The 25598-nt window shown below is 42.7% G+C and overlaps 1 protein-coding gene across 1 annotated transcript; it reads right to left on the reverse strand.

The window, feature by feature from the left end:
- Nucleotides 1-7139: 7139 nt before the first annotated feature.
- Nucleotides 7140-23875, reverse strand: setd1ba (SET domain containing 1B, histone lysine methyltransferase a; the record flags this gene model as incomplete). Its single annotated transcript, XM_034192099.1, is given in 36 exon segments — nucleotides 7140-8978; nucleotides 9031-9109; nucleotides 9112-9205; nucleotides 9308-9423; nucleotides 9426-9444; nucleotides 11025-11042; nucleotides 11044-11145; nucleotides 11243-11369; nucleotides 11524-11560; nucleotides 11563-11688; nucleotides 12009-12302; nucleotides 12305-12389; nucleotides 12391-12758; nucleotides 12761-12821; nucleotides 12823-13290; nucleotides 13292-13302; nucleotides 13394-13768; nucleotides 13860-13913; nucleotides 13916-13940; nucleotides 14051-14271; nucleotides 14374-14467; nucleotides 14579-14752; nucleotides 15758-16003; nucleotides 16005-16252; nucleotides 16255-16332; nucleotides 16335-16389; nucleotides 16392-16478; nucleotides 19385-20488; nucleotides 21265-21386; nucleotides 22602-22743; nucleotides 22745-22873; nucleotides 23099-23196; nucleotides 23389-23440; nucleotides 23442-23498; nucleotides 23500-23543; nucleotides 23734-23875. Coding segments are annotated over 35 exon segments (5550 nt in total), but the record flags the coding sequence as incomplete, so codon positions are not given.
- Between the last annotated feature and the right edge of the window lie 1723 nt (nucleotides 23876-25598).

Here is a 25598-nt window from a genome sequence, read left to right on the forward strand (position 1 = left end):
GTAAGTAAAAAACTGTGAAGAAGATTGCTGTAATTATTAAATTCTTACTAAATAGCATGTGTGCTCTGCTATTTGTAAAGGTTTAATGTGACTAACAATGTGTCATTACAATAGCTTATGTGAATGTAGTGGTAGCATTGAAATGTAAACTGTGCAGTCAGCTGTTTCTGGATTTAGAATTGTATATTCACAGTTTATTCTTTAAAATGTACAATCCCCTATTATGCTCTATTTATCTGAATGTTGATAAGTCACAAATATTAGAATTACATAATATTAAATACAAAAGATGCAACAATTACACAGAAGAACACAATAATATTACATGGTTTAGTGGCAAAATATATTGTGTTTCATCCAGCATTGTAAAATACACACAATAGAGGTACCAGTAAACTTTGTCAAATCTATTCGTGTGTCTGATTAGGGGTCATTCCAACATTAGTTGAAAGACAAGGAACACTGTTTTAGAACTTTATGACATTTAGTCAAATAGAATCCCCCCCCCCCCCCCCAAAAAAAAAAACCTAAAATAAAAGCACTGAGACTTGAAAATTGACACAGAGGATTTTTTCTGAGCATTTAGCATTTATGACCTTTGCAAAAGCTGAAGCTCGTTTCTGGGACTTCTTATTACGTTTTAACCCCTGTTACACTTCAGTAAATCACTTTTTTTTTGGGGGGGGGGGTGAAAGATGAAATATAATAAAAATTAAAGCTGACCAATTCATAAACATTGAATTGCTGCATAAAGAATTAGTAAGTCTCTCCGGCTGCTCCCTTGTTTGCACTCAGGGTCGCCACAGCAAAATCCGAGGTGGATCTGCATGTTGAATTGGCACAAGTTTTACACCGGATGCCTTTCCTGACGCAAGGCCACACTACATGGAGGAATGTGGCAGGGGTGGGGTTTGAACCAGGAGCCTTCTGCAGTGATACCAAGTTAACCACTTGGCCACCACACCTGCTGCTGCTTAAAGAATCGATGATGAAAAGTGACTATTTTTCTGTGAAGGGTCTTATCTTTGGCTAATTGGAGTCTACACAAACGCGCAGCGGTCAATCTCGGATCTCAATAAATCTCTATGTGGTTCAAGTGAAATGTATATGTAGTGATGACAACTGACCAGTCAGACAGCCGGGCTGTGTGTTTGATGCTGTGAAGCAGGTGGAGAGTGATTTTTTGGCCTTCACGGTCGCTGCTGGTGGTCACACCGTTCTGCTCCTGACACGGGCTCATGCTGAAGGTCACGACCTCACACTGTGAGCCTCCAGCTCTCTGAGGGTGACGTCATTCTGAGGCTGGTTCACGCAGACTGAACCAGAGGAGGGACATCAGCTGCTGCATTGTCTGACATGTCATATAGTGGCTCATTCGCGCGCGCGCACGCACACACACACACACACACACACACACACACACACACACACACACACACACACCACACACACACACACACACACACACCACACACACACCTCCTTTCCCCACATTGTGTTTATGATTAAAGGCTTACTGTTACGTGGGCCGCCCGAAGAGGAGGTACTGCTGGCCAACGCCAGAGGGCGCCCTGCCTGTAGTCGGGTTTCAGGCACCAGAGGGCGCAGTCACCACCCAGGAGCCAGGACTACCAGCTGTCAGAAATCTCTCATCATCATCCCATCCCATATAAGACTGGAGACGACACCAATCTCTGTCGAGATACCAGTTACCACTCAGGTAAACTCTCAGCCGTTTGACTGTGCCGTACGCACGTGATCTTTTTCTGAGTGTTTGCAGGAGATCCTGATGACTGCTTTCAGCTGGTGCTGAGTTTTGTGGTTCGTGTAGGAGTGACGTTCTTCACCCCTCACGCCAAAACGGATAAGTAGCTCTCAGGCTCTGCACTACTGTGTTTTTGTGTCGGAGGTGGAGATTCTCCCACAAAAGGAACTGAACTGAATTGCTGATTGTTCTGCTGGGTGTGCACACACCCACCATTACCTGTCTTCTGTTCCTGCCAGCAGTACCGGATCTGACAGCTGAAGTAGAGGCCACCTGGGGACTCGGGACTTGGCGGCTTCGGTTTGCTGCAGGTCTTCGTTGGCGGCGGAACCTTGTGGGCCCCGGCTCTTCTCTGGATAGGCGTCTCCTACCCTCGGACCTGCCCACACGTCACCTGCTGACTTTTGTAATTGACTGTCTAAAAATAGTATTCGACCTGTTGTGCACATTTGCCACAATAAATTGTATTTATTTGACTACCCATTGACCGTTCATTTGCGCCCCCTGTTGTGGGTCCGTGTCATTACACTTCCCCAACACTTACTCCCTTTTGTTTTTTTTTTTAACCATTTCAGAAGTATTTCTTCAACACCATTATAATTGTGTTCCATAGCAGTCAAAGAATTCCCAATTTTATATCACCAATATAACATATAAACGAATTACACCGCACTCACGATTAAAAGGTGCCAAACATAAACGAAAACTATAAAAGAAAGAAAATGTCTGCACACTTAAATCCTTTATATATTTATTTAAAGGCCAAGCTTTCGGTCGACAGACCTTCCTCAGGGCCCAGTCCCAAATGGAACACACAACACACATATCAAGACTCATCAGGTGTTCAGTAACACCTGCACCGATGAGTTGTAGTCCAAGTGTAGTGGGAGTTGTAGTTCTTCCCATACTTCCTGTTTTCCTAATTCCTCTACTCAAGGAAGCTAGGCATTAAATCTACACCAATACAGAATAACCCCCCCCCCCCCCCCCAAAAATATATATATTTACATGTCAACACACATACATTCAAACAGTATAAGTTCAAGATAACTGCATAAACATAAGCAAAACTTCATAAACTGCAGTTTCAAGACTAAAAACAAAATGTATACCTCCAATCATAACATGACACTCATGTTAAAGTCCACATTTAAGCCTTTAGGGTGTAGGGCATCCAAAGTATGGATCCAAAACAATTCCCTTTGGCATAGCACTTTATCAATGTTCCCACTCTTAACAATTTAACTTACTCAATTCCCTGAAACCGTAGGGAAGAAACAGGGTGGGCACACTCTACAAAGTGACAGGCCACAGGGTAATTCAGATCAGCACGTCTATCAAACTTTTATGTTCACTGATCCTTTGTTTTAAACTGCGTGTAGTTTTTTCCCACATAGACCTTATCACAGAGACATCTTAACAAATAAACAACATTCTTGGTGTTACATGTAATAAAACCCTCACACTGTAACTTTTACCAGACCTAGGATGTTTAAAATTACGGGTCTTATGTGTACTGTTACACTGGGCCCAGTTACCACATGGGTAGTTACCGTCCTTCAGAGGAGCTAAGAAGGAACAGATCTTATACATGCTTTGACAAGCTTATTCTTGAGGTTGGGACCCCGTCTGGAGACAAACAACGGTGGTCCTTGAATTTATCCTGGAGTGAAGGATCATCACATAAAAGATGCCAATATTTCATGATTGTGTTTTTAATTATGTGGGATTTTGGAGTAAAAGTAGTAATGCAAGAAACTGAAAACTTTTTATCTTTTTTGACACTTTTTTCCAAAAGGTGTGGCTGTGGTGTGGACAGGGCAATGTTATTGCCTCCTCCACAGTCCTTCATGGGATAACCCCTGGCCAAGGATCTTTGTATATTTCTAATGCATTCTCCTCAGATTCTTCAGTAGAGTGACAGATCCGTCTAAGTCTATAGAACTGGCTCTTGAGCAGTCCGTTTTTTAGAGCCCTGGGAGTGTGCCCACCTGTCTTCCCTACGGTTTCAGGGATTGAGCAAGTTAAATTGTCAAAGGTGGGAACATTGATAAAGTGCTATGCCAAGGGAATTGTTTTGGATCCATACTTTGGATGCCCTACACCCTAAGGCTTAAATGTGGACTTTAACATGAGTGTCAGGTTATGATTGGAGGTATACATTATGTTTTAGTCTTGAAACCTGCAGTTTATGAAGTTTTTGCTGATGTTTATGCAGTTATCTTGAACTTATCTGTTTGAATGTATGTGTGTGACATGTAAAATATATTTTTTGTGGAGGGTAATTCTGTTATTGGTGTAGATTTAATGCCTAGCTTCCTTGAGTAGAGTAATTATGAAAACAGGAAGTACGGGAAGAACTACAACTCCCACTACACTTGGACTACAACTCATCGGTGCAGGTGTTACTGAACACCTGATGAGTCTTAATTGATATGTGTGTTGTATGTTCCATTTGTGACTGGGCCCTGAGGAAGGTCTGTCGACCAAAAGCTTGGCCTTTAAATAAATATATAAAGGATTTAAGTGTGCAGACATTTTTCTTTCTTTTATATCACCAATATAAGCAAAATTTAGGATTCTGACCAATTTGCCCCATTGAGATATGACATAATCCCTTGCGTGCCAGAGTTACTGCAACCACATGACGACATTTGCAAATTAACATTATACTTACCAAAATGTATTTTTTATGCTTTTCATCATGTTAATAAGAGACTGCACGCATGAGACCCTGAAAACTTGCAAAACAAATATTCCAAATATTCTGTGACTGCTACGTTTAACCTGCGCATCACAAACCGAATTTCAGATATCTTATATATATTACTGTGAAACAAACAGTGTTGTAACGGACAATAAGCAGGGTGTTATAGAGCAAACTTCACTTTCCCCCATAGTGGGGGAGCATAGCAAAACAATTGTGCATTCTGTGATTAAAAACATCAAATTTGGCATACATATTCTAAATTAAGTAATGCTTATTTTTACATATTGGAGCCATCCTGGAGCTGACCTCTAATGAGCTTCAGGGGTGACAATTTAAAAAAGCTCCAGTCTTGTTGAAAACTACACCACATTATTTCTCTGATCATAAGGATTCCAAAAAGGTATAGTTTGTACTATGTTCTGGAGTTATGGGTTAAAAACAGCAAAATGGTGACAAATATCAGTTTCAGTTTGTACAGGGTCAAAAGTTAAAGGTCTTTCAATTTTGGTAAAAAGTGATGCAAATTATTGGTTGAGCTAATAGGATTAATACATGGAATAGTTCTGTGTTGAATTCTTGGTGTCCAAAGTAAAGGTCAACAAGGTCAATGTCCATTGGATTGATGACATATGACATATGTTACCCCATAACATGATAACTAAGTACAGTATGTCAGATGGTACAAACTATACTTGAAGTGCCTTTACCTTTTGCCTAGAACTGAACTGAACTAGAATGTAGTCATTTTTCCATAGACTTTAGACATAAGCAGTTGAAATATAACACTTAGAAGCCAGGAACAAAAATTGTGTTTCATAGTGTAATCACAGATAGCTTTAGGCACGATATACGAGTTTTATGTTGCGTGTTAATGCTGTTGTCCATGTGCAGCGATTAATATCTCATTGCAGTTCTCAATGTTACTAACATCTCTCAGAGCGGCGACCTCTTTGAAGTTTTACAAGATTTTGCGGGATTTGAAACAATGCCAAAGTGCCAAAGTCACAAACTCAATTTCCCAGCATGCCACTGAATGGGCAAACCACTGCCATGTTACATATGCTAATGTTAGCCTCATGGAGTTGTTCATTCGGCTGCTCCCTGTTTTGTTTGGGGTCGCCACAGTGGATACAGCCAGATCCGCATTGGTAATTGGCACAAGTTTCACGCCGGATGCCCTTCCTGACGCAACTCCAGTTTTACCTGGAGAAACACACCTAGCCGCTGGTGTTCCAAGAGGTCTCCCATCCAAGTACTAACCAGGTCCTGCTCTGCTTAGCTTCTGAGATCTGATGGGATCAGGCTTACACAGAGCAGACTGGCTGCTGTTAGCCTCATGGAGTGAAAGTGTTAAAAAAAACATTAATTGGAAACAAAGACTGTGACAGACCCAGTTAATAAACAAAAGTCACTAGATAGCTCATTCTAAAGAACTACAGATAAATATGAAAGTTCACTGAATGCATCGTGAGCTTAAAACTTGTGCACGTTGCTGCTTGAATGCTTGCAAGATCTCAGAGTGACCCTCACTGTATATGTCATGGAGTGCCTGCAAAATTTACTTTATCAGCAATAAAATTACTTGTACTTTTGTGATGTACAGGAGTACTTTATAGCAATTAGATTTCAACACTTTTGTCATTTTTATGTAAAATTAAAAGGAACTACACCTTTAAGTTATTTTTATTCATACACTAAATTTAGTCGACCCAATCAATAACGGCATCTGAAAATGGAAGGTCTGCATAAAAATGGATAATTCTTAAATGATAGTGCAATATATTTGTTGAACCTGGGATTTAAAAGTGAAAGTCTATACTACAAGAAAGTTTAATTTCAACCTCACTGTGGTGTTCAGAGGCCTGATTCAGAATCCACATTCCTTAGAAATAATTAAAAACAAGCGCAATCAGAGATTTCTGACATCCGCCAAGCATTGAGAAGGACTCGAAATAAAAGCTGTATGATTCACATTTTGACCCGGACTTTACTTGGATCCGGATTCCACAACAATGCAATAATTGCATACTGATCCAGAATGCTCCTACTGATCAAGATGTTGCAATGTGATATTTAATTCACAAACTGCAACAAAATAGTCTCTTCCTGATCTTAGTTTTACACTGTGATGTCATATTCGTGAATAGTTTTGACGTAATCCTTCAAAGTGTACAAAGTAAAATCCTGATCCAGAATCCAGATCCATATCATCTCAAAAATTCAGTGGAGTCTTACATGGCCTAATACTATCTCTGGTGCAAATTTGTTGAGGATACATTAGGTTTTTTTTTTGTTTTGGTTTTTTTATTTGTTTGTTATTTTTTTATGTAATCCTTCAAAGGTTATATAAAGCGAAATTTTTTGTTCCAGAATCGTAATCTGGATCCAGAGCACCTCCAAAATTTAATGGAGTCTTCCATGCCCTAATATGCATCTGTGGTGAAAAGTTCACCAAAATTAGTCCAGTAATTTTGACGTAATCCTGCTAACAAAGATACAGACAGACAAATAAACACCAATGACTTTATTACGTCCTTGGCGAACGTAATTAATGTAACATTCAAACTAATCTTGTAACTGAACCAAAAAAGACTGGTATACAATCTGCTGACTCTTGAAGCTTATTTTTGTGTGCTTTGTAGAAAAAACCCTCAAAACTCCCCATTATGGATGTACTGTATGCAAAACTGCTTTATTGTCTTTTTTCTTACATTTGCTGTGTAATAAATAGACACGAGAAAACAGGCTGACGCTTCAGTCCTTCTCCCATGCCAATTCTGCACCTTTTTTGTTTTTGTATTTCTCCACACTGCAAAACGTTTCATAGAATTTACAACAGAAAATAAAAAACAACAAAAGCTTGACACAAGCTGAATCTCATGCTACCAGCTCAACGCTCACCTCAAGTTATCTGTCTCTCACACACACACACACACACACACACACACACACACACACACACAACACACACACACACACACACACACCACACACACACCACACACACACACACACACACACACCACACACACACACACACACACACACCTGAGCTGTACTTATGTAGCAAATCCCAGGAACAAAATATATATATTATATAGTATTCACAGTTTGAATATTTACACATTTTAGGATTATAAAGCAAATGGGCAGAAAATGAAGACGTTTCTACAAGAAAACAATCTTGCAAAGGGAGGCTGAGACTTCTGCTGTACACAGTGGACCTTTCTTCTTTAAATAAACAACCTTTAATCTCTCTGATCATTTTACAGATCCCTGAAAATATTTTTAATAGATTTTTTTTTTTTTTTTTCTTTAAAAAAGATGCATTTTAAAACCCCTATGGAGGGAAAAAAATCTTTAGCTCTTATGTACATGTAATATACAGTATAAACATCACTTACGGGGGGGGGGGGGGGGGGGGGGGGAGTCCAAAATCCATCTGAATGAAAAGCAGTGACTGACTTGGTCTTGTGAAGAAACCAATTGGCTAACGAGGGCACAAAACAGAAGTGCAAGTCTAATAGTGCATTCAATTATTATTATTATTATTATTTTATTTTTATTTTTTTTGTCAAGACCAGCCTTTGTCTTTGTGAAGTGAGATGAGGACATCTGCTGGGGCATCTCGCAAACACTGAGGGGCGTTGCAGAGGAGCACATATGAGCACTGAGAACACAAATATCAGACCGTCACCCATACATACTATGGATGAATGGAAATAGGCAGCAATTCCCTGTGCATGCATGCTAACAGCTCTTAAAACAAACACCTATCTGCTGAATTAAACAACATTAATATGGCACGTTCAAAGGGGAAATCATTCTTTTTTTCAAGCTCAAAACTGTCAATATAACACGTTTTCAGACACTGTCTGGCTTCACTATCTCGCTCTGCAGGACTGATCGGCCTTCTGTGCTGTAGCCTATAGGGGGGCAGTGTAGTAGTAATCGGAAGCTTGTGTGAAAGCTAAGTGTGGAAAGAAACTATGCTTGAAAGAAAAAAAAAATACAAGAGAGCTATATCAAAGTCGGATTGCTGGAATACCGTTAATACAATTTCTGCAATAGTGATGAAGAAATCTGCATAAACTCAAGAGGAAGTAGCACGAGCCATGAAAACGGGCATGGTGTCCGAATATTCCAGGATTTTTACAGTTTTTACTGCTTATTTTTCAGAAGGAAACTGGCACACACGAGGTAGAGCTTTCAGTCCGAGTTCTTGACGTACCGTTATCCGTCCGCTCCGGCATTAAAACCGGTTTGCTGCCACGGAGAGGCGTGTTCCCACCAGACATGTGATTCTGTGTTGAGTACCACGTGTGGTAAAAGCTTATGAAACAAACCGCTGAAACACTGCGACTTGAGAGAAGGAAGAGCTGCGCCACTGTTTGTAGTTTTCTGTGTGTGTCCCCCCACACCATGTGCCCAAAAAAAAGGACATTTCAAAGAGCACCATAAATCATAAACTGTCGGAAGAGAGCTGTACTGATTTCTGTTGGGACGCCGTTCCCTCCCACTCTTTATTTGCCATGTTTTTCAGCCTCCAGTTGGCCTTCAATTGAGCGTTCCCCGGCAGTTCTCTGCTCCGCACAAACAGGGGATCTTCTCGTCCTCGATGGGGAACTTGTAACGTATGTGATCTCGTCGTTAACATTGATGGGTTGCCGCGAGTAGATCACGATCTTCTTTTGGGATTCCACTGTGATGACTTTTGCGTAACAGTTGGCTGAAAGAAAAAAAGCAAAGTTTACAAACAGAACTGCAGTCAAACAATCAAAACCAACAGCATCATCAAAGAAGGCGTAGCTTATGTGGAGCTGTCATCTTACATTGCAGCTATGGTTGATGAAGCGGGCAAAGTTGCCGCACTTGGTGGCATCAATGATGGTGTCGTGGTCGACGCGGAACATGTAGCTGCTGCCGATGCCCTCCTCCTCGTAGCGTTCTCCCGCATGTCCGCAATCACCTGGCCGAGGAAGTGTGGTTAAGTGTTAGAACATTTTATATGTGTGTGGCGCTCTATAGTGTGCTGATGGATACATAGAAATTAGAATTACACACAGCCTCAAACTGTTAACTTGTCAACTTGGTATGCTGGTAATCAGCATAATATCAAACTGTTATAACTCAAGATCTGTGATCAAGCTCAGCATATGACCCCCTCCCCTTCAAAATATTTGTTTCCCGTCAGTATAATGACGGGTTATTGATTTGAGTCATTTAAAGTATAGTTATTTTAAATAATTGTTAGTACAGGATTGGGTGAGTCTCAGAAGGCGATCAGATTTAAAAGGGTGCTGTTGTACTCTGGCAAGACATGTACTCTTTAAAACCAGTGAGTGAACGAATAGATAGATAAATGAGTCCTTCCACCATCATTTTGTAAATTACCAAATGAAAAGGAAGCATGGCGTCGAAAAACTAATTCAATGTGGCTAACTTTAATCCACCAGATCACCGCAAAAAGCAAATCTGTTTTGCGACTTAAGTCCCTTTCACACTGGAGTATTTGTAGAGCTGCTTATTGTGGCGTAATGTCTACGCTGAGTTTAGCAGCTCTCCGCCCACTTTTAGCAGCTCTACGTCGAGTTTTTGCTCCCTACGCAGCAGTATGTTGAGGGCTACGTGTGTAGGACGGAAAAAAATTAAACATTTAATTTTCTTCCGTGTAGAGCGCTGGATAGTTTAAACAGTCTGCGCAGCACAGCTTTACTGCATATAAGGTCTGTGCAACACGGGGCTCCTGTACGCAACCAAAAACTGAGTGCGTGCATCCAGAGGAATCAGCTGGAGAAGAAGCCTTTACCACAGCCAGACTCAGCAGCATCTGTACAAAATGAAAATGATCCACCAAGACAAAAAATAAAAAATAATAATAATGTTCAATGACTGTTTCTGAGCCGCACAACACTGTGCAGGAGAGAACAGAGCGCACTTCCACAGAGGCAGAAAACAGCAACTTTGGCTACATACGTGGCAGTAATGAAACTGTAAATCCCTCATGATACAGTTCACTGTTTTCCAAGTGCAGTGATGTGTTCTGCACAGCCGACAGGAGGAAAATGGTTTTAAATAGCAGCAAGGGCTACAAGCGACTGTGTGCACACATTAAAAAAGGAACACACACAGCTGCAAGCAGATCTACGAACACAGAAAAAGTCTGTGTATGCGCGCATTTTGGGCGTCTTAAAATGAAACAACGCCGCAATGTGCAGCTCTACGAATACGCCAGTGTGAAGGGAGCTTAACATACTATCTAGTACAGTAGCTCTGCCACCTGCTGGACATGTGTGGGCTTGTTGCAGGAAAGACAGCATGCATAATGGATATTAGGAGCAGGTGTAGTTGGATTACATGTCATTGGATTTGAGCTTGTTTGTTTTGTTTCTTTAATTTCCAAAACCTATCACTAGTAACCACCAAGGTCACCGCTGCTGTTCAGGAAAAACACATAACACTCAGTAGAGCTCTGGGAAATTGTTAAAAAAAAAAAAAAAAAAAAAAACTTAGTTGAAACAGAAAACCACTATGAAACTCGTCTCTCACCTGTCGGATGTTCTGCCCCCACATACTCAATCACCATTTCATCAGCAGCGATGGGCTCCAAAGCAAACAGACCCCAATCATGGATATGCGACTTGCAGAATCTGATCTTCTTTTTACGGAACTAAAAGCAAAAAAACAAAAGTGATAAGCTGATATGCTGGTGATGATGATAACATAGGGCCTGGATGATGTGACTATGTCTGTTCGACTGTGTTCACCTTCAGCTGGTTAAACTTCAGTAGGTCGCTGTCACACGCGAAAGAGGACAACAAACGGCGCTGTTCGGACCGCCGCTCCGAGCCCGCTCTGGTAGAGGCTTGTACTTGTGCGGGGAATACTCATACCCTGCAGAAAAGAGGCAGACTATGTGTTCATATGACAACCGTGAAAACAGTTCATCCTCTTTGTACTTTCACTGTGACCCTTTTTTTTTTCTTTAATTCTCTCATACACACGTGTGTGTGTACATCTTCATCACATTTTGTTGTCTCCGGCTCACTGTGTGTCGACCGGCGGCTCCTCTGACTGCAGCCGCTGCTCTGAAGATATTTGATCTTGTCCTTTTTGTCGATCTTGTAGTATCCTTCACTTCGTGCGCAGCCAGTGGTGTGATCCCTCATTCCGTCATCTCTCCGCTTTCGCTTCACTCCGGGAATATTGGTAGGTGCAGAGAAGTCAAGGCAAGTTCACAACCAGATCAAAGCGTGGACCTCAAAAGTCTGAAGCTCAGTAAATATTAGGTAAATTAATTCTAGCAATAACACATGCAGTGTTTACACAGTACCCATTATCACCACCAGAGGGAGCCTCTAGGTAATATACAAATAGTAATGAAATAATAGACAATGCTGGAATTGGGCTCATTTTTCTTTTCTTTTTTTTTTACTACTTAATATGAACAAAGTGCTCTTTTTAACCTTTGCTTGCGCAGCACTTGACATCTACATTAGTGTAAAGTAACAGAGGCTCAGCAGTAAAGGATATGAGGATGGTTGACCCATAGCGTGTCGTTGAGCCAGTCGTTACCGTTGTCCTGTTGGAGCATCTTATCATAGGTTATCTGCAGAAGACGTATGTCTTCCTCATCTATGCCTTCATTCCAGATGTCATACAGGATAGTCATTTCCTGAAAGTCAGAGCGGCGTCTGAAGTATGGCTGAGGAGGAGTAGTGACCGGGGACAAGCTGCCCAACAGCAGCTCCTCCCAACCTCGCCTCGTCCTCCGAGTAGGCTTAATGGGCACCGGTGACTCTTCCTTGTAGGATAAGTAGCCATCCTCGTGGGCAGAATTGTCTGCGGCTCCACCTCTCTTTCCCGGAAGTCCAGGCTCGAGCGGTCAGGGGACTTGACAGATGTAAGGTCGTCACGATAGCTCTGTGACATGGGCATCATGAGGCAGAGCGGTGGGCATACATGTGGGCTCCAAAGATTCCTCGTGTGTGAAGTCAGCTGAGGCCTTTTTAGTTTTGGGCCGTCCAGGTTTCTTCTTTGCTGGGGCAGTGTCAGATGTTACAGTGGCATCTCCAGTGAGCGCACTGGGCAGCATTTCAGAGACACCAGTGGAGCTCCCTGTGCCAGCTGATTGGGCCTGACAAGGTAGAGAACCAACGGGAGGCTCCTTAAAAACTGGCCGGTCGTCCATGCTCTCTGAGGATATTTTCCTATTCAGAGTCAGTGCTGTGGGGTCAGGGAACACAGGAGTAAACATCAGATCTCTGCCAGGTGTGCGGGGATACCGGCACTCAGACAGGAGATTGGGCAGGGTAGGAAAAAGGGGCTTCCTGGGATATGAGGAGAAACAAAGTAAAAGGCTGCTGCCTGTGAGCGGGGCATCACTTCCAGGTGTAATGGGGATTGTGTCTGTGCTCTGGGACTTTCCTAGGCTACGGGCCCGTTCCATCAGGTCCCTGCCTGGTGTACGGGGGATATCTTCATCTGTGGGGAATCTGGGTCGCTGGGGGAGGTCAGCAAGAGGACCAGTGGGTGGATGTAGGAGAGAATGAGCCTCTACAGCTGGGTGAGGAGGAAGAGGAAGGTGCATGAAAGGTGCAGAGCTGGATTTAGGGAAAAGTGTGCTTGAATCTAAGTGGGATGGGACTAATCGGCCAGTGGAGGGCAGTACTTGCTCAGGCTCTGCTTTACCTTTGCCGTGTGTGACATGTTTAGACTGGTGAAGGGCCCCCGTTGGAGTGGGTGGCCTAACGTGTGCTACATGCTCCTGAAGCTCGGTCTTTACTGCAGGAATTTTGGCATCTACACTGGCGTCCTGGCTCTTTGACTAAAGAAAAGAAAAGATATTTCATGAACCTCACACATCATACTCCGTCTGTTTATCTGTAGAACATATGTTTCACCTGAACAACACAAACCTGGGATGCCTTTTGGTGATGGTGGATTAAGGTCCTCCAGGCTGCTGTGCCCGGTGTCTAAACCGCCCTCCTTGGGGCTCGGAGGTCTGGGTTTGCTCCCGAGTTCCTCCTTGGTCCTCCACTCCCCTTTCTCTTCTGAAACACACACTGCAGGAGGACTTGGTGACTTGGTCTCTGTCTCTGTCTCATCTTCATCAGAAGATGAAGAAGACGATGACGATGAAGACGAAGTCTCAACTGCTTTGCTCGCATCTTCTACACCCTCAGTCTCCACTTCTTCTTCCTCCTCTTCTGAACTTAATTCATATTCAGAGGAGGCTTCACTTTCTGTTGAGGAGTCTGAACTGGCCTGGGAGGAAGACGAGCTCGCAGCTTCTGCCCAGAAAACAGTGCAACGAAATGAATTAATTGCAACAAAGTTTATAAAAAACAACGATGCAACTGTGATTTGAGATAGTTCAAGTACCGTCATCAGACGAATCAGATGAAGCACTTTCGCTTGATGAACCGCCCTCATCTTATCATCACCCTCTTCCTGTGTGCTCTGCTATGAGATGATCACACAAACAAGATGTTCATAATGCTCTCATATCAGCATACAGGCAGAATGTCAATTTCACTTCTATATAAAATTCACTTGTTTCTCAGACGGCTTACTTTGCCTAATGATAACCTCTCTGCAGCCTCTCCTTTATCAGGTTCCTCCTCCCTGTCAGATAGTGACTCCTTTTCAGAAGTCTCCACCTCTTCCTCCTCCTCCTCTTCCTCTCCCTCGCTGTCCAGTTCCAGTGGTCGTGAGTGTCTCCGCTTTGCTGACACACCATCACCGTCCGTTTTGGAATCTTCCGAAGGGAGTTCAGCTTGGTCTCGATCCCGGTCTGACAGAAAATAAATACAAGGCAAATTAGTCATTGTACATTTTTGAACCAATGAGAGAACAGGAGGTGTCAGGGTTTCTGCTCGGACATATGGAAGGATACCGTCATCTTCCAACTCATCATCAACTGGAGTGGACGGCCGAATTCGTTTGATGTCTCCGGCTGCTGTGGGGTCAGGCGGGTCCTTTCTTTTAACCTGAGTGCAGTATACAAACATTATAGATGTGGTGCAACAACATGGAAAGTATAAGACTTCGTTGTTGTTCATGTAAACTTTATAAAGAATAAAACTCTTACTGGTGCTTACCTTGAATGAGGGCAAACGGATGGCTCCTCGCAGACCAATTCCCAAGCCCATGCCCTCATAGCCCAGCCCCTCACCCTTGTTCCAATTCTCCAGCAGACTTGAGCCCATCATCTCTTTGGGTTTGGGTCTCTCTTCTTCTTTCCCATCAACACCTTTCACTGGAGTCAGAGATGCCTGAAAAAATAGAACATATGAGCACAGGACTTGCACAGCAAAAACATACCTTAGCTTTGTGTAAGCAATAACTGCTATCATCATGTAATTCAAGAAATTAAAAGAGAACATAGGATGAAGTGATATCAGTCCTAAACTTTGATGCACCAAAGCAATCAAAATGAAACTTTGTTTTTGCCTATGGAATATTCCATAAATATGTCTGCCACTGCTGATCACTGGGCAGGTTGTGTGTGCCTTAGTGTGCTCAGTTTACTGATGTGGCGCCTCCATATGAGCATCAGCTAGCAAGCTAGCAACCACATGATGACCAATAAGTGGGCAAACAGGAAATAAATATACATCAGAACACGAAAGTAAAACAGGAATTAAAGAAAGGATAGAATGTTTGGCTGGGGATGACATATAAAAAAAAATTTTAATCAGCCCTGCAAATTAGTGATGGCAAACATTAAACACTGTTCAGAATGTTTCAAAACATTTGCGACACCAATGTTAGAGTCTGTATCAAAAGGAACATGTCATCCCATGTGCTAAATGGGGCCTCATTCTGCCACCAACCGTTTCAAAACAATTATTTTAATCATTCAAGGCTACAGTCAGTGGTCTGTACATGTGTGCTGCTTGTTTAACTATTGAAGTTGTTAATAATTTTCCTAAGTGCTTCATCAGTTGCAATATGTTTGTTCACGTCACAGCACCAGGATCTGGAAGGTATTTACATCACTTTTTTTATTCAAATGGTTCCCAAATAAGCTGATTCAGACAAGTATTCTTCGCCCTGATGATGCCTGAAGCTTATGGTGGCAGCCTGGACCACAGAGATCCATCCATTTGAGTTAAAGATGCACAGAGATGATATGACAGTGTCTTATGGACCATATTTGACTATTTTGCCAGTTATTAGGCAAAAGTAAAACATTGTCCCTGATGCATTCTGTATAGGCTATATGGACAATAAGCCTCCTTTTATTAGGGTCTTGAAATGTGATGTAAATTATTTACCTTCGCAGAGCGTTCCTTCTTATCCCACCACTCATCAAAGGCCCTAAAAGCCACCACCTCACCATTTTCCGGTTTGAGGTCCTTCTTCATGATGGATTTCAGCTCCTTGACCAATCACCAGCAGAACACATCAACAGTGGCCTTGTGGGGATCCTCCTTTTTGCCATCCTATCCAGGAGGAGGAACAGCAGGGTTGAACTCTGGCACGATGGGATGCGGCCATTGTTGACCAGGTGCCCCTGCAGCAAGCAGATGGCATAGTACCCATAGAAAGAGGAGCATAGGGTCCCCCAAATGGCCCAGAAGCACCACTATACATGAAATTAGGTAAGTATAGGGCCCTCCAGTTTGCGCCATGCGAACTCAGCATCTGTGTTTGCATCTGGAAGGACATGTGAATGCTGACCCACTGTTGAAAGCGTTCATCAGGTCCATGTGCATCAGTGCACAACGCGAGCAGGGTAGGGACCATGTGTGGCAGCCTGTGGTGAGGTACCCGGGATGACTACGTGAGGTGTGGTGCAGGTGAGGATGTGGGATTGGGAAACTGGGCTGATGTGGGAGAGGGTGGAAGCTGGTAGAGGAATGGGAATGGTTGTGGCATGGGAGGACACTGCAGAGTTACACAACAATGCCCTTTTCCACATTCTCCACTTGCAATTGGGGTCCCAGGCATCTCATCATCAGAGATTTTCCATGTCTTCTCCAGAGAATTATGAGCCTACATGAAAAAGTGACAACACGTATGTGATTCTTATGGATAATAAAATGTAATCCATTTCTTCTTTTGTTTCTGTCCTTTAATTGAACAGAAATAAAAGGGAAGCCACCATTTTGGAGAAAACCTTCGCTTTGTTAATCATCTAAACATAAAGGCAACAACACTTAAGTACTGATCCAAGTTCAAAGTTTAGTATGCACACTAGAATAGTCAAACAGAACTAAGCCAAGTCTTTTACCAGCTTGTGTTCAAACAAATGTTTACTCAGGCATGAAAATCATTTAAAAAATAAATAATACTGTGAATAAAATGCTAGTGCAGTTAAATATCTATGAATTACAGCTGATGTTGTTTTTTGTTCTAAAAAGCTCTCCGTTATAACTGCTGAAATGATACTAAGCAAAACAAACTTGGCATGGGAGCGGGCGTCGTTAGCCAACATGACCAGTTTGCAATGTTTGCTTTGTGATAACTTGAAACGTGAGACGCTGCAGCCCATCCTGACTGTCAAGCTCAGCAAAACTAGGAAGTGTAGTCAAACAGGGCCAACAGCCAAACTGTGTTTTCCTCCCCGCAATGTGTGCGCGGAGAGTACTAGAAAGAGGAAACAAGAGTTGTTCAGTTCTCCCAACAGCAGAACAGCTCTAATTTCACCTTTAGATGCACAGCGCAGGCTACAGAAACACAACACTTCACAGGTCAAGTCGAGCAACTGTGATTTAAAACTCGGAGGTCTGCTGCATAGGAATGTGAAGGTATTTGTCAAACTGCCACTTTACACATGCAAAAATTCATATTCATGAGTTTTACACATTTAATATTATATCCAGAGTATGTTTTGTTCTGAAAGTTATATAAAATTTAAAAATAGATTTATCTTCATAACAAATGAGCTCACGAACTGAAAACGCTAGCTTCCCCCCCACTATGTTGATCCCTACAACTGTTTTGTTTGACGTGAAACCAGAACTTGTCTTTACAAGGTAGCCATAAAAGGAATGAGACAGGAGAAAGTTTACTACAAGCACCCTTGCACTGAAACAAAACCTCACTTCTGTATCCACTTATCTAACTGTAAGTAAACATCAGCACACGGCACTACAGACTAACTGGGGATTCAGTTTGAGCAGGTCTAGCTTTCTTTTGACACTTTGAAGCTGCAGTTTCTTTTACAAATCAGAATATACTCTGACCACAAACCACTTAGCTTCAGTATATGTGCTTGAAGGTCTGATTCAGACGTAACAGGCATAGTTCTTCCCCATGTGAAATAGGTGGAAAATGTGCAAAAATGTTAGCTTTCCGTACTTCATTGTGCAACACAAGGAAGAACATACACTGAACAAATATAAACGCAACACTTTTGTTTTTGCCCCCCATTTTATGAGCTGAACTGAAAATCTAAAACAGTCTATATACACAAAAGCCTATTTCTCTCAAATATTGTCACAAATCTGTCTTAATCTGTGTTAGTGAGCACTTCTCCTTTGCTGAGATAATCCATCCCACTTCACAGGTGTGCATATCAAGATGCTGATTAGGCAGCATGATTATTGCACAGCGTGTGCCCCTTAGGCTGGCCACAATAAAAGGCCACTCTAAAATGTTTTATCACACAGCACAACGCCACAGATGTTGCAAGTTTTGAGGGAGCGTGCAATTGGCATGCTGACTGCAGCAATGTCCACCACAGCTCTTGTCTGTGAACTGAATGTTCAATTCTCTACCATAAGCCATCTCCAATGGCGTTTCAGAGAATTTGGTGTAGTACATCCAACGGGCCTCACAACCGCAGACCACATGTAACCGCACCAGCCCAAGACCTCCACATCTACCATGTTCACTTCCAAGATTGTCACAGACCAGCCACCAGCAGCTGCTGCAACAATCAGTTTTCCAGAACCAATAAATGTCTGCACAAGTGTTAGAAACCATCTCAAGGAAGCTCATCTGCATGCTTGTCATCCTCATCGGGGTCTCAACTGACTGCAGTTTGTCGCTGTAACCAGCTTGATTGGGCAAATGCTTAACATCAATGGTGTATGGTGCTGATCAACTCTATGAAGGAGATGTGTTGCACTGCATGACGAAAATGGTGGTCACACCAGATACTGACTGGCTTTCTGACCCCCACAGACCCCCCCAAATAAAGCAAAACTGAGCATTTTACAGTGGCCTTTTATTGAGGCCAGCCTAAGGCACACCTGTGCAATGATCATGCTGTCTAATCAGCATCTTGATATGCCACACCTGTGAGGTAGGATGGATTATCACAGCAAAGGAGAGGTGCTCACTAAAGGGGCTTAACACAGATTTAAACAAATTGTGAACAATATTTGAGCGCAACAGGTATTTAGTATTTATAGAAAATGTTTTGATCTTTGAGTTCAGCTTACGAAAAATGGGAGCAAAAACAAAAAAGTGTGTTTATATTTTTGTTCAGTGTGTGTATATATATATATCCACTGCACAATTTGAGTCTCTTCTGGACCATTTCCAACCCCACCATCAAATTTTATGAAAGTCTCTAACTTTATGATTACAGAAGAAGTATGCACTAGCTCCAGCTCTGTTAGCGTGAAGCAGATTAGAGTCTACGACTCCCCTTGGACAAGACACAGGTAACTTCTCCAACCAAGTCCAGCACCCATTTACACCAGGGTGGGCTGAGACGATGCAGCTGTAGAGTCTTGTCCAAGAACACAAGTAACATGACTGAGAATTGAACCCAGGGCTACATACTGAAAGCCCAACTCGTTATTCCACTGAGCTACCTGTTCTATGACAAAACATAACCTCCTCAGGAGAGGTAATTAGATGAATAATTCTCCAAATCTTAATGTAAGCTTCCTATTACAGATAGAATTCCAATTTTCTAAAAGTATTGGGGTGGCAGACTGTCTTACCGTGTCCATTTTCTCTGTGGGACTGTGACTGTGACCAAGACCATCTCTGAAGTCACTATTGCTCTTATTCTCATGCACAGGAGAGCTTACTCTCTTAAGCAGGTATGCAGTTCCAGGAATTGTCTCTTCATCGTCGGAGTCTGGAAGCGGGGTTGGACTGATATCTTCCAAGCCTGTGCTGGTGGGACGAAAATTTTGCTGGCCACCTTGTGACCCACCTGTATAAGGGGGGACTGGGGATAGCTGAGATGATGAGGAGGAAATCGGACTTCCCTCCATTCGTACCTCAGTGTCTGAGTCTCGCTCAGCCAGAAAAGGCAGTAGCTTTGTCCTTTTCTCCTTGAGGAGCATCTCGATACGAGAATCCAGGCTATTACGCTCCAAGTCCAACGTAGGGGAGCCAGGTGAGGGGCAGTGCTCTGGCGTTTGAGGAGGAGGGGTCGCTGGTTGGGGCAAAGGCTCTGGAGGGGGCTCAGGGATTGGTGGAGTTTCTGGTCCCTCTTTAATTGGTATAAAGTCAGTGGCAGCTGACAGAGGTGGCTGTGGTGGTCGAAGGTACTCGCCCTCCCTTTGACCAGGGTGATGGAAAGCTGGCTCTGTAGGTGGGAAAGCAGGGGGCAAAGGTGCCTGGTAAGGCGAGAAGGCTGATTTGAAGTTGGGTGTAGCAGGGGGAGGTGCTGTGTAGGTGAAGCTGGGGGTAGAAGGTGGAGGTTCAGGCGGGGTAAGTTGCTGCTGTTTGAAAGGAGTGGGTTCAGAAGCTGTACTCTGATACATGTTGCTGCGGTACTGAGGCCTCTCCGGTCTGCGGTTGTAAGCATCCTGGAACTTGCTCTCGTGTCTGCGGGACTTGTAACCTCCAGAGCTCTCTGGCCGGGTGGACTGGTATGCAGGCGTGGACTGCCGACTGGAGTAAGTTGAGTCTTGAGAGAACGGTGTTCCTATCTGCCGCGGGGTATGAGGGGTTCCTTGGGACTGGGGCGTGTCCTGCCGTAGGCTGGAGTAACCTGTCTCCAGGGACAGTGGGGTAGTGGAGCTGCTGGGTGGTAATGCTCCCGTTATGGCAGACATGCTGCTCTCGGACAACCTTCGGATGGGCTCGCAGGCCTGAAAAGACAAAAGTGACCATAAGATTCAGGTGTGGACTTCAGGCTGATCACCTCTTACATCACAACCAACCTGTAATTTTCTGATAAAGAAAGAAAAAAAAAAAAAGAAAGCTGACTATTGCAGAAATAATAAAATAACTTGGGGGTTTATTTAAAGCAGCCATGCACCTTTAGAGTGTAGACTCAAAAGCACTAACTACGGAGACACAGGATTTGATTTGTTTAATCACCGTCAAATCCTATTTTTCAGTAGTGTAGCATATGTGAATGGGTACATCTGCTGTGACAAAACAAAAAAAAGGTTATACAGCTGTAACAAAGGTTTCCAGCTACTGTTTTGAGGCTAACCTCTTACATATTGTTGCTTAAAAAAAAAATGGACCAGAACATGGTGGGACAGTGCCTCCGGGGATTGCCATATTTCAAATCTCAAATTGCATGTTTCAATGACTTTGTGATTTCACTCTACAGGCTAGAGGTCTGGATAGCATTCTTTCCTCTGCTCCACTTTACCACCTGCTCCACCGATAAACTGGATTAAAGTTAAGGATGTCAGCTTAGATTGACCAACTCTGCCTACTGTATAACCACAAGTAACATAATTCACGAAGTGCATCAATAATAATATTTAGCATTTTATCCAGGGTGGCCTTGCAAAGTGTTAGACTTAAAACATTATCTTGCTCCGAATGCCTGAGTGGCGTGAACAAACCACAACAATGATTTAGAACAACTTTTAAACTGATCTTGGAATATTGGTAATAAAGCTCATACCAGAAAGACTTCGGCCAGGCTACGAGGGGAAACCTCTCTGACGTCCTCTCCTCCGACCGGCAGGGTCCTCGGAGTGTAACTGCCATTCATCAGGAGCTGGAAGTACCTCAGGCGATTTTCACCTGCATGAGCCAACAACACTTATTGAAACTATTCTGGCATTACTTCAAAAATTATTACAGAATTACTGAATATATGTTGTAGATGAACCTTAAACAAAATCCTCATAGAAACACAGCACATACAGACGGCAGTTTATTCTTAATAAAAATACTCTTCACGGTATTTTGACACAGGTCTTTTCCAAGTGTAAATGCACAACTCCTTTAATTTACTAAATGTAGTCACTGTACAAATTAAGGCTTTAATTGTGAATTATTCTGTCATAAATTCCAATTTTATATGAGTTTCACAAAATTGGTTTAAAAGGTCCATGTTACCAGGTGTTTTACAAACATATCAAAGTTTGCAACTATAAATAATGCAAGAACTTAGATGTCATCCTTACAACATTACAATATTTTTTTCATGTTTTTAAGAAGTAACCCACTTCTGCGAATTGTCATTTAATTGTCATGTTAAGGACTGGTTGTTTGCCACAGCCCCTTTACTGTCAAAAAGCTGGTATCACTCTTTCCCACAAACCATGTGGGCATATTGCACAGAGTGTGGACCAGCTTCAGTAGGACCTCACAGAACAAACAGGAGTTCAGTTGGAACTCATGTAACATATGATACACAAGTCCAAACCAAGTGGTTCAGACAAGACTTAGATTAAAGCAGGATACTTTGCATACTCAGCTCTAAACATATGGAACTTTGAAAATGATTAACATACCCCTCCCAAAAATATATTTCTTATAATAAGTACATAAAAACAATTTCAATAAAGCCCTATTTAACATGCGAAATAATGAAAACTGAATAGCATCTAACAATAATAAAGCTGAATACTTTAATTAAAAACAAGTAAAAATACATTTCTAGCTACAAAAAATGAAATACAACTTTATAAAAAGGTGATTTGAAGTTACTATTTCAAAAAACTTTCATGGCATGCTTATTAATAAAACTGCATCAAAAGAAAAGAGTTCAGAGACTACTTTTTGTTTTGCTCACATGTGTGAAATTAGGCACTGTGGGAGAACCCACTGCACCCTCACCTCTGGGCTTGTGGGAGCAGATTTACTTTTCAATGAGATTCAATTATCCAATGTTGCTAGGCAACGCAAGTATGTTCAAACATGTGACTGCTGTCCTTCCAATGAATCACACAAGCAGACATGACGCCGTTGATACCTTTCTTCGTGTAACACAGTGACTGAAATACTGTTTACCTTTTGGATCCAGCTCCACGTGGATGATGTTGCCCATGACGGACGTGTTGTGAAGCGACTGTACAGCCAGCTTGGCGGATTTCACAGTCTCAAAAACAACTTTGGCAATCCCCAGGTGCTTCTTGTTCCTCGGATTGTACAGGGATCTCAACCTCCTCGATGTCTCCGAACTTTTTGCACATGTCAGTAAGAAAGCCTTCCCTGATGTTGTCGTTCAGCCTAGCAAATGTCACCTCCTTAGGAGGCACAGGGCCAACGTAACACTCATCAATCTGGAGAGGGGGAAGATTTTAAAAAAATAATAACGGGGTTAAGGAGGGTGCTCTTGCACTGCAGCTAATGTGCAAATCTACTTCTCAATCAAAATAAAGTTAAGCATGCACTGGAGGGAGGATGATTGGACAATCTCACAGAAGGGTGGTGTGTCTGACAGCATCTGACAGCTGCCTCCTTTCTTCCACAAGGAGAAGTAGCTCCACACTTTCTGGAGTAAATACCTTAAATTTGGGCACAGGCAGGTCTGTCTCTTTGTATTTAGTCCACAGACGGCCAATCCTCGGGTCTCGAACAATGTCCACCGGTGGTATCCCGGGTTCTGTGGGAGAAGAGAGGGAGACAGCGTTGTTATTGTTCCCATCACAATTTGCAGGCAAAGCGTGAGCAGGGGAAGATAACTTGTTGCCAAGTAGTTTTGCTCCACAGATGCTGGTGTCGGAGCCGCAGTGTGACACCGTCATGGAGGTGCACTACTCGGTTACTATTGTAGCGTGCGGCGGGGTCCACTTACGGGCACGCTGAAGACTTGTCCGTCGTTAGCGATAGAGTTTATGCGAGCCCTTTCTTCAGCGCAGGGTCGATGATTAACTTGTAACTTCTCCAGTGGTGACTCCGCTTCTCCCGCCGAGCCGCAGACGGGATGACTGTCCGTGCCGTTCGCCAAACCTGAGACCGACAGAGGCAGCGACAACCGTGAGGCACCGCCGATCGCACAAATACAAAGAGAGAGGAAAAAAACGGCACCCAACACATGCACAAACCCAGCAACCTATCGGAGAGGAAAAACTACACCTAACGTACAGAAAACGGTTATTAGGAGAGCTGGAGGAGGAAAAAAAAAAAAGAACAAGCTTACTTGAACTCTGCTTTCTGCCATGGTCTTCGTTCAATCTGTTTCTCTCCGCTTGGCTTGGACATGGTTCGTCCGATCGAGAGATCTTCCCTTGTAATTGACGGCGAAAAAAAAAGAAAAACCCGCTTTCCTTTCGCCGTTTACATTACATGGTTTAGCTTGAAGAATACTGCCTCCTTTTCGGCGAGCGCAAAACAATATTGTGGGCGCCTCTGCTGCTCTGAAGCTTCTGTCTCTCCCACAATACACTGCTAGGCTTAGCCACCTCCTGTGCTAGCCGCACTTTCCACACAACTTATCTAGCTTTAGTGACGCCCGCCGCATTATAAAAAACTAAACTGTTTTTATTTGGTTGTATAAATGTGTTTAATATGAAAACAGCCAATTTTTTTGTCGTTGCTGTAGCTGTAAATATTTTTTAATGTGGAATCTGCCGACTGCATTTACTCAAATGGCAAACAAGCTCGAGAGAGAGTGAGAAGTAGCTTCCCGGCTGCCTCAAACGTCTAACGAATTTATATAGTCGTTATATTTATTAACGAATAATAAACTACTAATAAATTCAGTTTGTTAGATTCATGTAGAAAGACTGAATATGTTGTGTAAGAATGGACACATTAAGTTGACTTTCAGTATCCATTCGGTGGAGAAATGTTTTATGCAAGTGTGCAGTTAAAGGGGTCATATTATACATATATTCAGTAAGTAAATATTTTATTTTTAAAAGGGAATGGCCACTTATACAGTACCATGTGCCTTTTTTCATATCTTCCAGTAAGGAATAGTTGTGATTATCGCAGGATAAAGAGGTACATCTTGGCGTAAAAGCTGTGCAAGAGGCAAATGATGAATTTCAAACTCAAAGCTTAGGACTGCACATGAATCATAATATTGCATAATGGGTGCTGTACAAATAGTAATTCACACTTCATATAAGATACTGTATCAAGATTAGCTGCCTTTAAGAAAAGCCACAGGCATGAAGGTTAAAGCTAAAATGCGCTGTAGCTGCTGAGGTATTGCACTTTGGTGTTTTTAGTAAGTGATATTTTTGTGCCTGTTGCTTTAAATGGCAAAGAGCTGCCGCTTGCCATGCCCCCTCTAACAAATGAACCAGGAGCAATGCAAAGCAGGTCACAGTGGCTGAGTTTGAGCTGAATTTTCAAAGCAACTCTGCATAATTCTCGTACAGCTCAGGGGAACTCCAAATGCTACTAGGCAATACCTAGTAAGGAAAATTGGGACAGGTTGGTTAAACTTCATATTGGTTTTAGATGTTCAAAGTTTTCTGGAGCTTGGAGCAACTCTGCATCAAATTTACAAGTCCAAACTGAGATGTCCTGAACAGTGCAGAGTACAGAGTTCTGGAGTCCAAACTGATCTTGTCATATGTCAAGTGGCAGCACAATCTTTGCCGAGTAGTTAGTAATATAGGAGTTGTGCAGTGTATTCAGGAAACCTCAGCCAGGTCTGACAGTTGCTTAATGGTTGAAGAATCTGTGTTGTCCCTGCCACAAGACTATGCTGTGCCAACCTACTCAAAATGATGGAGGAAAATGTATTCTGATATTTGCATCAACACAGAGAACATGGAACACTGAAAGAATACCCCAAGATATAAAAAGTTACAAACAGTGTGTATACCAAATTTGCCCGGTGATACATTAAGCTGTACAAGGCCTGCCTAGGGGTATCCTGAGCTAAGAGATTAGAGCTGGGGTGGTTGAGAGTATGCCAAGCTAAAAGGGGGGGGAGTGGATATCTCAATTTTTCAGAGATGTGTGCCTACTTGGGGTGGAATGCAGCCTGGCTGAGATGCGCCCAGTCGTAGCTTGGTGCGAGACACCACCAAACTGGACTGTGTGTAA

This window comes from Thalassophryne amazonica, chromosome 17 (genome assembly GCF_902500255.1).
Source record: "Thalassophryne amazonica chromosome 17, fThaAma1.1, whole genome shotgun sequence".
In the NCBI taxonomy this organism is placed as follows: Eukaryota; Metazoa; Chordata; class Actinopteri; order Batrachoidiformes; family Batrachoididae; genus Thalassophryne; species Thalassophryne amazonica.